General features: G+C 31.9%; 4 protein-coding genes across 5 annotated transcripts in view; 3 read left to right on the top strand and 1 right to left on the bottom strand.

The window, feature by feature from the left end:
• The first annotated feature begins 141 nt into the window (after nt 1-141).
• LOC100744892 (deoxyribodipyrimidine photo-lyase) lies at nt 142-3,434 on the top strand. 2 transcript variants are annotated; one of them, XM_024367272.2, is made up of 7 exons: nt 142-803; nt 981-1,555; nt 1,622-1,748; nt 1,823-2,151; nt 2,223-2,773; nt 2,839-3,080; nt 3,154-3,434. In XM_024367272.2, the coding sequence occupies exons 2-7, from the start codon at nt 1,481-1,483 to the stop codon at nt 3,312-3,314; spliced, it is 1,485 nt and encodes a 494-aa protein (XP_024223040.1). In that variant the 5' UTR covers nt 142-803; nt 981-1,480; the 3' UTR covers nt 3,315-3,434. The 2 variants fall into 2 exon arrangements, with proteins under 2 accessions (XP_024223040.1, XP_012240424.1); XM_012385001.3 differs by lacking the exon at nt 981-1,555.
• The window catches only part of LOC100746573 (pseudouridine-metabolizing bifunctional protein C1861.05), a 35,272-nt gene continuing 25,359 nt past the window's right edge, over nt 3,330-13,242 (bottom strand). The window contains exons 6-9 of the mRNA XM_033320444.1: nt 11,199-11,404; nt 10,413-10,612; nt 3,834-4,078; nt 3,330-3,764 (exon numbers count right to left, since the gene is read on the bottom strand). Coding sequence (XP_033176335.1) covers nt 3,462-3,764; nt 3,834-4,078; nt 10,413-10,612; nt 11,199-11,404 — 954 coding nt within the window. The 3' untranslated portion in view covers nt 3,330-3,461. The remainder of the gene's footprint in view (nt 3,765-3,833; nt 4,079-10,412; nt 10,613-11,198; nt 11,405-13,242) is intronic.
• Nucleotides 4,314-5,480, top strand: LOC100744446. Its single transcript, XM_003488980.3, has 2 exons — nt 4,314-4,633; nt 4,715-5,480. The coding sequence occupies exons 1-2, from the start codon at nt 4,498-4,500 to the stop codon at nt 5,215-5,217; spliced, it is 639 nt and encodes a 212-aa protein (XP_003489028.1). The 5' UTR covers nt 4,314-4,497; the 3' UTR covers nt 5,218-5,480.
• Nucleotides 6,783-7,635, top strand: LOC100744566. The gene is made up of 2 exons (XM_033320470.1): nt 6,783-7,118; nt 7,218-7,635. Exons 1-2 carry the CDS (start codon nt 6,842-6,844, stop codon nt 7,604-7,606), a joined length of 666 nt encoding a protein of 221 aa, XP_033176361.1. The 5' UTR covers nt 6,783-6,841; the 3' UTR covers nt 7,607-7,635.

The raw sequence follows: 13,242 nt of genomic DNA, 5'->3' as shown, positions 1-13,242 counted from the left end.
GTATGTATGTATGTGTATACGTGTATGTATAGTATATATATATTAATATGTATATATATGTACGTATTTTCCCCTCTTTCTCTATACCGAACCGAATATCTACTGCTACGTCGCGCGCCTCTGGTGCTCGAATGTGCCTAGTGAACAGCGGCACACGGGACAGCAGCTGAAACGCAGCCACGAGATCGCGAGTCGCGAGTCGCGAGTCGGACAAGTCCGTCTGCCAGTCTGTCCGCTCGTTCCTTCGTCTGTCCCTCTCTTCGTTTCCTATTCTCTCCTTCCTTTATCTTTCTCTTTCTCGCTCTCACGATATCCTTTGTCTTTTCACGTATAGTTTCTATCGTTCTCAGCCCTTCATCTCCTTCCTTACTACCGATGTATATACGACTGTCTTTCTCTTTACCTACTGTTCTTTCTTACTCTTTTAATTTAACGAGAACAAAACTTAACCTTCTCTTTCTACGTTTCATTCGTCTCTGTTGACGGTAGCTTTATCTTGCTCGTGGTTACACTGCGTCGCAAACCACGTGACTTCGTGGAATTTATTTCTATTGGCTGTTCTCCCTCCAAGTAAACTTTCATCTCTATCACTGTATGTATAAAACGCATCGTGTTTCGACATTGTATAAGTGCGTATCGAAACGCTGTTTACTTCTATCGAATAAAATAGTTGTTATATACTACTTCTACACATTTTATACGTTCTACGATCACACAGTGTGTCGTAAAGTTGGGTTTGTTTCAACTTGTCCAAATGAATAGATACATGTATGCAAGAAGAAACATAATGTTACAATTAATAGGTAACCTATTTATTTTATTTTGTTAGGAAGATTTTGCGCTGCTTTGAGTGCATATTTCTTTTTTATCTTTCTTATCTTTTCATTATAATAGTGTAATAGTATATAATGGAATGTGTGTTGTGTAATGTATGTAACCCAACATATTTTGATTTATTCTGCTTCAATGATATCAAGCAGTCAGCGAAGAAACAAACAATGCGTAAGGAATTTGCTGTATATGTTACAACGAATTAAAATAAATTGCTTTGAATCATATATATTATTGAATAATTTTTTACCCATCCATTTTTACGTTTTCTTTCATTTTAATGGTGCACTGTGTCCTCCAGTTATCTTTCATTTTTCTATTTTTACCTATTTGAAGTCTATTAAAAATTATATGAACATAATAAAACAGCTGATTCAAGGGAATAACCAATCAGAAAATAAGTAACAGTACGGACTCTAATATGGCGGGTTTCTAACTCTAAGTTAGTAGCGTTTTAGCGGTTAAATGATTTAGATAAATTGTTTTGTATTTCATATATTCTAGGCTGTAAGATATATGTATTGCGTAATATGATTTAATATTCTATAGTAGTAAGTTGTTAAGTTCAAAAGTTGTAAGAATCGTGCAAAGTATTATATGTATAGATATTTCAGTATTATTTAGTATAAATAAAATTGTACACAAAAATATGGATGAGCTAAATCCATCTAAGCGCAAAAAAGTTATCAATCTTCTAAAAAAATTTGAAGAGAATAGAAAAAATGTAAGATGATTCTTTTTTAAGAAAATTAGCAAAATATACTTCTTTGAATATTTTGTTATTTTTTAGGTATCTGAATCTATTATGACATTTAATTTTAATAAACAACGTATTAAACATTTAAGCGAATTAAATGATGTTAAAGAAAACTGTAAGGGTATCTTGTATTGGATGTTTCGTGATATTAGGACACAAGGTATATATTTAATACATAGTTCTACATAGTTCTTTCATTATTATTAGTTTATTAATAAGATTTAACATTTTTAGACAATTGGGCTCTGCTCTTTGCCCAAAAAATTGCTGTGAAAAGAAATGTACCTCTCCATATATGTTTTTGCATAATGCCAAGTTTCCTAAATGCTTCTATGAGATATTACAAATTTCTTTTAAAAGGATTAATGGAGATTGAAGAAGAATGCAAACAACTGAATCTAAACTTTCATCTTTTACATGGTGAACCAAATGAGAGTATTCTTAAATTTGTAAAAACATATAACATGGGGGCTGTGATCGTTGATTTTTATCCATTGAAGTTACCTATGTTATGGATCGATAACGTACAAAAGAATCTTCCAGAAGATATCCCTATTTATCAAGTAAATACGATTTTAATTGATGATGTAATTTACAGATAATCATTTGATATGTTAATATACATCTTTCAAAGATAGATGCTCATAATATTGTGCCTTGCTGGTATGCATCATCAAAACAGGAGTTTGCTGCTAAAACCATCAGAAATAAAATAAATACAAAATTACAAGAATTTTTAACAGAATTTCCTCCTGTTATTAAGCACCCATATTTAACAAAAGAAAAATTTGAAAACAACAATTGGGATATAACTTTGCAAGATGTAGAAGCAAGTAAGCCAACAACTGAAATTACATGGGCTAAACCAGGATATAGAAATGGTATTAAGGAACTTGAAAATTTTATACAGAATCACTTACAAAAATATGGAGATGAACGTAATAATCCTTTGTCAAATGTCATCAGTAATTTATCACCTTGGTTTCATTTTGGTATGATCTCAGTACAACGTTGTATTTTGGAAATACAAGAATATAAAGGATTGTATAAAAAATCAGTTGAATCCTTCATGGAGGAGGCTATTATTAGAAGAGAACTTAGTGATAATTTTTGTTTCTATAATGAAAAGTACGATCTTGTTGAAGGTGCCTATCCTTGGGCTATAAAAACACTAAATAAACATCGGTAATTTATTTTATTTATTGCAAGTTGTGTACATTGGATTATTGTTAACATTTTATTACATTTAGGAAGGATACAAGAAAATATGTATATTCTTTAAGTCAGTTGGAAAATTCTAAAACACATGATGATTTATGGAATGCATGTCAAAATCAAATGATAATAACAGGAAAAATGCATGGATTCTTAAGAATGTATTGGGCAAAGAAATTATTAGAATGGACTGAAATACCTGAGATTGCTTTAGAATGGGCCAATTATTTAAATAATAAGTACAGTATCGATGGTTGTGATCCGAATGGTTATGTAGGTTAGTTCTCTATCTGTCCTTCTGTGATGTATTTTATTATTACACAATATGTATATTTTATTTGTGCTTCTAGGTTGCATGTGGTCTATCTGTGGTGTCCATGATCATGGTTGGCCAGAAAGAGATATATTTGGGAAAATAAGATATATGAATTATAATGGATGTAAACGAAAATTTAATGTTGCCGAATTTGTTATGAAATGGGGAAAGAAGAAAGCTAGTGAACTTATATAAAAGCATAACCACTAATTATGATTATACAGTTATTAATTATTTATTAAAATCTATCCGTCCACATTTAATCTCTATCTTATAAAAATATATATTATATATAATTAAAGTATTTTATACCAATATATAATTTCCAATGGTTAATATTTATCAACGTTGTGCATCATTGCATAATAATGAAAGTGAAGTGGGGACTGCATCTAATGAAGTTAAAGAAAGTGCAGCAGCCTTTAGAGCTAAGGAAAGACAGCTGGTTTCATCTAAATTTTTATGAATTCCATAAATTATTCCAGCAGTAAGACAGTCACCACAACCACTCACATTGTATGTTTCTTTTGGATCATCAGAAATAAAAGATAAGGGAGGATATAGGCGAGAAGTGACCATAGTATGAGCAACCAATTTTCCTCTTTTATCATAAAAGGGATCATTTCCAAGGGCTTTACGAACGACCTATAAAAAATAATTATTAAATTCTATATTTATATTTTCTTAGATTTGTTCTAATTATTAAATATTTACCAATACTCCTTGTGATCCTAATGTACTTATAACTACTGGGATAAATTCAGCTACTTGCTCTGCAATTGTTTTTACTTCTTCTAAGTCTATAGGTAATTTGTTGTCAGGTACCGATATGCCAAGATATTTCCCAATAGCTGATAGTTCATTCCTATTTGGTGATATAAAATGCAAAACATTTTGCCATTGCGATTTTGCTTTAAATACTTTAGTTGCCTTGTTCACATCCGTGGGTTCATACCAAACTAAAAAATAAATGTCATGTTTGATTTTAATACATCATAGTTCAATTTACAAATATAATTATTTTTTAAATTTTATATTAAATATATTTTTTTTATCTTAATACACTGGATGTAATTTTTATATACTAATTGTTTGGTTTTAAGATGCTATTTAAATAATGGCGCTAAGACTAAATGCATTCCTCGCAATATGGAGCGCTGCTAGAGCGCTAAAAATTCTTCATGTGAATGGACATCTATTAATCATTTGTTTCATCGTCTCATAGACGCATACCGCATACACAACGCAAAACATAACGCATAGTGTATGTGTCACATTACCACATTCCGACTTAAAACCTAAAGCTGCTTAAAAGCAAATCTGAAAACCACGTAAAATAAGTCAAACTTAAAAACTATTTATAAAATAAAGCAATAGAATGAGTAAAACTCTAAACGGTAAAGCTGCTGTTATATGCACAGCATTTGCATTTCTTTCAATCATCATTGCATTCACCACACCCAACTGGCTTGAAACCGATGGAAAATTGGAAAATCCAAAATTTGTCAAAATCGGTAATTTGATTTACATATTTGACATATTAGTAAGAAAAATACTATTTAAATACTATATTGCCTTATAAAATGTTATTATAGGTTTATGGCAGGTATGCTTCCAAGGATTTGGAGATCCGCATCATTTGTATGACACTAAATTTTATGGTTGTTGGTGGGTGTTTGAAGAAGAATATTACATAATACATGATATACTCCTGCCAGATTTTTTTGTTGCAACACAATTCTTTTTTACATTATGTCTGACTTTATTATTAATAGGAGGTTTCTTAACTGTATTATATACATGTTGCTCACAACATCATGATAAATATCAGTTGCTTCTGTGGACAACTGGTGGAAATTTGGTACTAGGTGGAATGTGTGGTATTATTGCTGTTATAATATTTGGTGCACGAGGCGATGGTAGAGACTGGATGCCCAATTGGGAGCATAATAACATCAGCTGGTCTTATGCATTAGCTGTTATTGGTAGTTTTACTTTGGTTATAGCAGGTACATTGTTTTTGATTGAAGGCCGTAGGCACAGAAAGAAACAAGAAAGAATATTACGGGAAGAACAAAAAACACATACAACCATTTAAAGTTATAAATGCAATAATTTTTTATATTTGAGGGAAGTTGGAGGTAATAATATAAAAAAAATATTTTATACGTCTTTGTAATAAAATGTTACATAAATATGCTGTATTTATTGTTTTGTAAAATAATTTGTATGTTAACTTTGTTAACGAATCCGTCCATAGAAGAGATTTTAGATATAAGTGGCCTTAATTATGCAAGTGAATTGAAATGTTAGAGAATTATATGAAGAATGAAGTTGAATAAAGTAATTTGTTCGAAATCATATCTCCTCTTCTTCGCATTTATGTTAATTTTTCTGTTATATTTGCCTTTTTGACAAATAAATATATGCGTAAGTTGCGGATTAAAGCAAAATAATTAGGTTACAAAGGGTAAATATGGTCAAACTCTGACCCATTTTATTATCGGGGGAAATAATTCAACGTGAGTTACGACTAAGATTGCGTGCACGAAGATCGACGTCAGGTGTAAGTTGTTGACCTAGTTTAGCTCCTATTTTAATCAGCAACTTCTACAATTTCACGTACTATATCGATCACACCTGGAAATGGTGTTACTATTGGTTCCGTATCATCCTTCGATATTTAACAATATTTACGGAAACGTAAAATTATTAATAAAATGACACGTATAATGAATAGTAAATTTTAATTTCATCATGAATATTTTTTTGCGATATTGTTTTAATTTTAATGACATTAAGTAATGTGAATTGCATCTCGGTGAATCATACATAAACTGAATAGTAGAATAAGTCATATCGATTCCAAGAATTTTAATTGAAGTTTATGGATATGAATTAAACAAATTCTTTTTTATAAAATACAAAACAACAATTCGTTAGAAATCTTTTTTATCATTTTTCGGAGCTATCTCTTTAAACTTAATAGTTTACATTGATTTCGTAAATTTTTATTATTAAAAACTTTAATAGCCGAGAAAATTGACCTAAATAAGAAGAATTACATTTTAGTATTTCCGTTTCATTTACTATTTAAGATTTCGCGATGTAGAAATATGTAATTCAGTTGAAACGTCAATGACGTAATGTCGTTACTACAATAGAAATTTATAAAAAATTCTCATACTAGCAGCGTCTCCCATTTTAAGTCTTTGTTTATCATTCTATAGCATTTAAAGCACCTTTCATTAAGTATTTGAATAATATAAAGATTTTTTAACTTTAACATTATTAGATATCACGCAAAATTTTTAATGTGCTTTTTAGCAATTTTTAGCAGTTTTTAACAGTTTAACAGCATTTATCATTTAAATGTATGAATGTTAATAAATGACTATTATATCGCCTATGTTTCGTAACTGATAACAGAAAAAAGATATTTCATTAAAATTTCTTTTTTAAATATAGTTGACATATTTAAATAATATTTTAATTAGGTATTGAGAACCCTTTCCTTGTCATAACTGCTAGTTTGTACTCGTGGGATACTCACGATTTTACAAGGTTAGGTTGGATGGTATGGTAAGCTACATGGTCATCACACAACATAACGTGTTTGGGTGTGGTTAATGCCGTGGGATCTTTACTAGATCAGTAGATTTGAATTGTTTGTCGTACGCGTTGTTTTACATCGTGATCATTCACGAAACAATTTTTTCACAATGAAGAAAAGAAGCTTTTCCGGCAATGTGGGTGTCGGTGTCTTTATCGCTGCTTTCGTGTGTGTTTGCGTTGCATTTGGTACACCAGCATGGTTAGTGAGTGATTATCGTATCACTGGCGCAAAACTCGACAAATTAGGCTTGTGGACGCATTGCTTTAGATCACTTCCAAATCCTCAAGAAATGGACGCACCCAGACGCTTTTTCGTTGGTTGTAGATGGGTTTATGATCCCTTCACTGCAGGTTATTCTGATATTCGAGGCTTTCTACTACCTCGTAAGTTTCTTTTTAGCTTAATCATTCCCATTAATACTTATAAATTTATCAAAGTAACATGTTGTCATTGTATCATTAATCTTAATTTCTTTGTTACAGCATTTATGATAGCAACACAGTTTTTCTTTACTCTATGCTTCCTGTTGAGTATGGTATCATTTGTATTGATATTATTGTTCACTCTATGTTGTGATCCAGAACAGAAACGTTATGTACAACTTATTACGACAATTGGAAGTTTACTGTTTGTTGGTGGAATAAGTGGTGGACTAGCAGTAATTATATTTGCTTGCCTTGGAAATACTGATGGCTGGATGCCTGGACATGCAAACAATTTCTTTGGTTGGTCCTTTATAATAGCAGCTGTGGGTAGTATGTGGACAATTATAGCAGGAGTTCTTCTCCTCGTTGAAGCAAATGTTCAACGTAAAAAACGAGAGTATTTAAAAGAATCTCAAACAAGATTCCAGCTTGAATCTCGTACATGAGTCAGAGTATTATTATTACATGAGACTTGCACAACAATTTAGTGCTAAAATTTTGTAATGTCATTCCATCCATATATTAGCTAGTTTTTAATAATAGTATAATGTAAGATATGTTTTCTATTATTCTAGTACAAAGTATGTTATAAAACAAGATTTGTATTTTTGTTTTATATATACAAGTTTTATATATACAAGATATGTATAAATTGTATTAAGTAGGAATGAGAAGGGAACCTTTGTATTTTTATTGTTGTTTTACTTGTTTATTAACTTTTTGGAAATTAAATTATACTGAAAGTGAAAGTTAATGGAAATATATCTAAAGTTAATTATTTTAGCAAAGGAAGAGTAATCTCAATTGTATCCAATAGAAAAATTTCTTTTTTCTTGAATTATAAGAAGTTGTTATGGAAAGTTGTATAAGTTTTACAATGTAAACATTTACTGCCAATGGTCAATTTATATGTACAAGATTTGTAAAGACTAGTGTAATTTACACATATAAAAATACTAACATAATTATATGAATTAATTTAATTATTCGTCCTTGACTGTAAATTATAAAAAAATTGTTTTTAACTAAGCACAATGCATCGTTTTTGTAATATATCTTTACTTCAATAAAGATAAGATTAAATGTTGAAAATAGTTATTATTTATATATTATTTTGTTTTTGTTTGAGAACCACTGATCTGACTATAGAAAGTAGCAAATTTGCAGGATGTCAACTAAAACTAAGGTACATTACTGGTAGTGAAACGAATGTGGTGTAGCAAGTTTACGATAAATAGAATATTTTAAGGTTTAAAGAAAGAAGCAAAATAATAATAATGTCTGTTGATGAACAAGAATATTATCGCGCTTTAAGTAAGCAATATCATTTCGTAGACTTGCAGTGAGTGAAAAACATTCATAACCTCTATTAATTGTTTATTATGTATTTTTTCGCTATGTTTATAGATATCTTCTGATTGTTAAATTAATTTCATTTCAGTCCCTACTGGATTTAAATTAAAAAAAAGAGATTTTCACTAATTTTAAATATATGTAATTCTAGGAATATTATTTTGAACAGCTTATTAGATACTCATATTCTTAACTTCGCAAAAAATCAAAAAACAATTTGTTGGGTGTCACCACATTTTTTTCAAAGAATATTATGTAATTAGAAAATGATTATTGCCAGTGACTGATGGTTGTGCAAACATTTGTCACATCTGTTTTTTACTCTTATTCTTTGCACAAGTTGTGATTGTATTGATCTTAGTCCATTGGCCTTTGAAATTTGTAATGAATTGTGAATGGATGCTTTTAGCTACTGCTTTCGTGTGTTGTGTCACAGTAGGTAAGTAGAAGTTTTCAACAATATATCAGTAAAATAAGCAAAACACGTTTATGACCTTCAAATAATTTTTAAATTTCAGGTACTCTATTGTTTTTAGCAGTATCAATATTTGGAGAGCAATATTGGCATACAGACTGACTAATATAATCAAACCATAGCTATTTGTTGTGGTCATATGGTTTGGCAGTTATTTCATTCATGTCTTTCTGATTAGCTTTATGTTAACCGTTTGAGTGCCAAGTGGCGCTATTGCGTTTCTTATATCCTGTGTTAAAAAATCCCAGTGCTCTAGGTTGTGAAACCGATAATAACAGTATGCTCATTTTTTGTCGATACATGTCTTTACAGTTATTGTTCAGTCTTAGGTAAATTAAGACAAAATTTGAGTAATATTATACTTTGTAAATGTACAGGTTTTTATTCTTCTAAACAACCATTGCTGTAATAATATAATGAACTAAATTATATATAGTAGACTATAAAAAACGATAATGAAATATATGTTTATATTAACGAGGTAGTTGATGAAAAGACGAATTTTAATTTCAGTCTAACATTTGGATGCAAATATTATTGAAATTTACATAAATGCCATAAAATATCTAAATAATATTTTTATATGATTTAAACCCATTGATGTTAGTACTTATGCTCAAAAGGATATCAGAATAACATTAAACTGAAAGAAATAAGACTTATCGTATATAAACATAAAGCAGCGCAATCGCGCTCATTGGCAGTTTTAGACGAGGAATAGAACAAGCGCTATCACGCCGCCTGCCATTTTTGGACATGGAATGAAAGAAGCGCTATCGTGCCGCAATTTTTTATTGGGAAACAGCAAAGACCAGTGGCACTCAAATGGTTAAACTTAGTAATGCAAATGTAGTACATAAAGCAAAATTTGTATTAATTTTATAGTTTTATATGAAATAGTTATTATATACTGGGAGGATATATAGTATTCAAAGAAGATTTATTTCAAATCGATTTATAACTATTTTTGGATTAATTAGAAGTGAAAACTTATAAAACTGCTTTTAAAGTCATTTTTTTATGACATTGCCCTGCAATTGAGTGCGTGTTCTCAGCGACAGTATTAACTTCGCATATTTTTTTTATAAAAACCTGTATTTTTAGATAAAAAAAACTGTTCTCACATTTTTAGACTATTGTTTTATATATACTTATAAATATATATTTAAGTCTAGAATATTTTAGTAGTTATAAATGTTATTTTAGAAGTTATAAAATAATTACGATAAAAATTATCGAAATTGAAAAATCATAAAAATGTACATATCTTTCTAATTACTTTTTATTGCAAAGTTTTACATAGTAAACGTTAATCAGATTTTATATCATATACCTTGAAAGTACAATCAATATTTTATGAGATTAATGAAAAAAAGAAGAAAAAAAACTGAAATGAAGTAAAAGCTTATAAAAGTATCACCTACCTGGAATTTTTGAGCACGTTGCAAGATCCAATACGTATCGAATCGTATCTAGAGGTAGATTACCGTCAAGAACGATGAAACTCGAATTCTCCACGTACGATTGGTATTTCTTCACCAAATGCGGGCTGATACTAGAGAACACTTCCATCTCGCCGACTGCGAACCGACATTCGCCTTTGTAATCGATGATCACGGTACATCTTAAAAATCAAACACAAATACATATTTAAGAAGATAAATAAAAGACCAGTGAACAAAATATTCAAATGTACATATGTACATGTAACGCAAAAGGAAAAGATGTCTCTTTCAACGTGTGAAAGAACGAATTCGAAGATGGCAAAAGAAAAACTATTGGAAATCGGGGACAAGTGGTCTCGAGTGGTATTTACGGGGTCAATGGTTATTCCGATCAGCAATTCGCTACAGAAACCAATAACCATTAATACCAATGATGAGCTTTTACTGTCTTCGGATTCAGTATTGCACAAGAAGTATCTTATACCTCTGTTCTTTTAAATCATAATAGCGGACCTTGAACTTGATAAACGTACTCGAGTGTTCTTTTAAAAAAAATCTATAATTATTTAATCTAATACAATTTAGGGACGAAAACAAAGAGAGAAAAGAAATTATGAAAAAGAAATATTGAGTTCTCTGATTTCGTGTGAGTTAATCGATAAGAGAGAAAGAAAAAACTTATAATTGTCGAGATAATTTGGTATTAGACATAGAAGTCGATGATCTAGCATTTGCGGAAAATTGGCGGGGAAAAGCAACGCGTACCTAGCCGTGTTCATATTTGACAACTGCTCCACAGTCTGGGCACCATCTCCTAGACTTTTAATTATAGCTTTCCCAGGCTGGTCGTTACCAACGACGGATATTAACCGTGTAGCGTTCAGACCAAGGTTGATCAAGGCGTTGGCGATATTTCGTCCGACCCCGCCACAATTTTCTCGGCTTCTACCGGCATGCGTTCTACCATCGTCCTGAAAGAATACGTCGATTATTGATCCGGAATATGGAAAAGATGCGCCGCCTCTAATCGCGCGTCGAATACTACGGAGCTCGATTGATCGATCGTCTTTGAATTCTACGTGATAGCGGTAAGCGATCAGAAATTAAACTTCTTTTCCGTTATTTTTCTTTCATTTCTTCTAAAAATTAATTCTTCTAACGGAAACAGACCAAAAGTCTTTCTTTACAAAATAATATATACGTATAAAAAATAGTATTTAATTACGGAAAAAAACAGAAACGGTAGAAAAGAACGGTTGAAAATGGGTACGCAACTGAGTTGTAAATAAATTATCTTCAAGAATGCATAACTGGAATAATAACAAATATCTTGTTTCGTGTATTATTCTTTTAATATGCTGTAATATAACTTTTGGTTATTTTACAGTATGATTAGGCTTTATAAAGTCGTTGTCGATCGTGACTAAATCCATAACACGTGTCGTCTCGAGGACATCATGTTCGATGGATTAATTTTCCCCAGTTCAATGCCAAGAATAAATAAAGAAAGCAAGAAAAGCGGGAAATTTTTCAAGGAGATCACTAGCTCGCACCTGTACGCGTACGTTTCCTTCCTCGTCACAACGATTCAATTACGAGGCAAGCATTCTGTCCGGAGGTACTTGCAATGTCATCGAGCAGAAAGCTGCTACTCGGGATTGATGCAGCAACCTCTGCATAAAACAGAATCTCCTCTTTTACATTATTTTATTTCATTTGTATTTTATTTTCTCAATTTCCTCTTTCTTTTTCATGGAGTAATTTTTTTTACTCTTCTGATTATTACCTGTGTACCCGTTTGCATCACGAGTCTCTTTTTCCTTTTCTAACGTTCTCTCATTTACAATTTCAGCTGGCTCTCTTAATCATCTCCGTTCGCTTCGCTTATCTTGTTCGCGCACCCTCCGCATCGGCGTACTTTCCTCTTATTTTTCCTCTTATCGTACGATTTACCTTTCTCGCTCCACTCTTCATAAAATTATCCTTGCCAGCTCTCGTAGTTTTTCACGGGCAGCCTCCTCTTTCCTCTCGTGAATTTTTTTATCTCCTTTTCGCTGTACTTTTTTCGTTGTCGTTCTTCCATCTCGTATAACTTTCTCTTTCCAAACTCTCTCCCACGTACAATACCGCTCGCTTTCTCTACGAGCTTTCTCCCCTCCTTCCGACAACATTTTCCCCTCGTTCCTCTTCTTTCTCTATTCTATCCTATCCGAAGCTTTTATCCCCTCCATTTTACTTTTAAATTCTACAAATCGTCTTCTCTCTTTTCAAACAACTTGTCCTCTCCCTCCATTGCTTTTACCCTTGTATCGCATTCTCCGTATCTTTAGAGATATTCCAATTATTCTTTTCTTTCTTGTACCTACGACTCGTAGCCTTTGTTCAATTCCTTCCCATTTCCCACTTTTCCGTCCTCCTTTCATCAAAGTTTCTCCACTCGTTTCATTTCTCTCACGTACTCTTCCTACTTTCCGACCAGTCTCTGGCGAATCTACTTACAACATTAACCTTCTCGTCCCGTCTATTCCCACAGATTTCCAATCTCCTGCCTCCCTCATCCTCGCCGTCTTTCCTACCGCCCACTTCTCTATCCTCGCACTTCCTCCCTTCCATCGCTATTCTGTCTCTTTCTTGTCCAAATACCCTTCACCCCTCAGAACACGTGCCACCGCAGATTTTCCACCACCGCTGTCTCTCTCAAAGCCACATTTCCCCCTCTTACAATCCATTCCTACCAATCCTCGTCCACCCCCAACGAGGTGCTTTCTCCCCTCCAGCGCCAGCCTTTCTCTCGCACACGATCCACCTC

This window comes from Bombus impatiens, unplaced genomic scaffold (assembly GCF_000188095.3).
Source record: "Bombus impatiens unplaced genomic scaffold, BIMP_2.2 scf_0317, whole genome shotgun sequence".
Lineage (NCBI taxonomy): Eukaryota > Metazoa > Arthropoda > Insecta > Hymenoptera > Apidae > Bombus > Bombus impatiens.
This window is presented reverse-complemented; position numbering and strand designations above follow the sequence as displayed.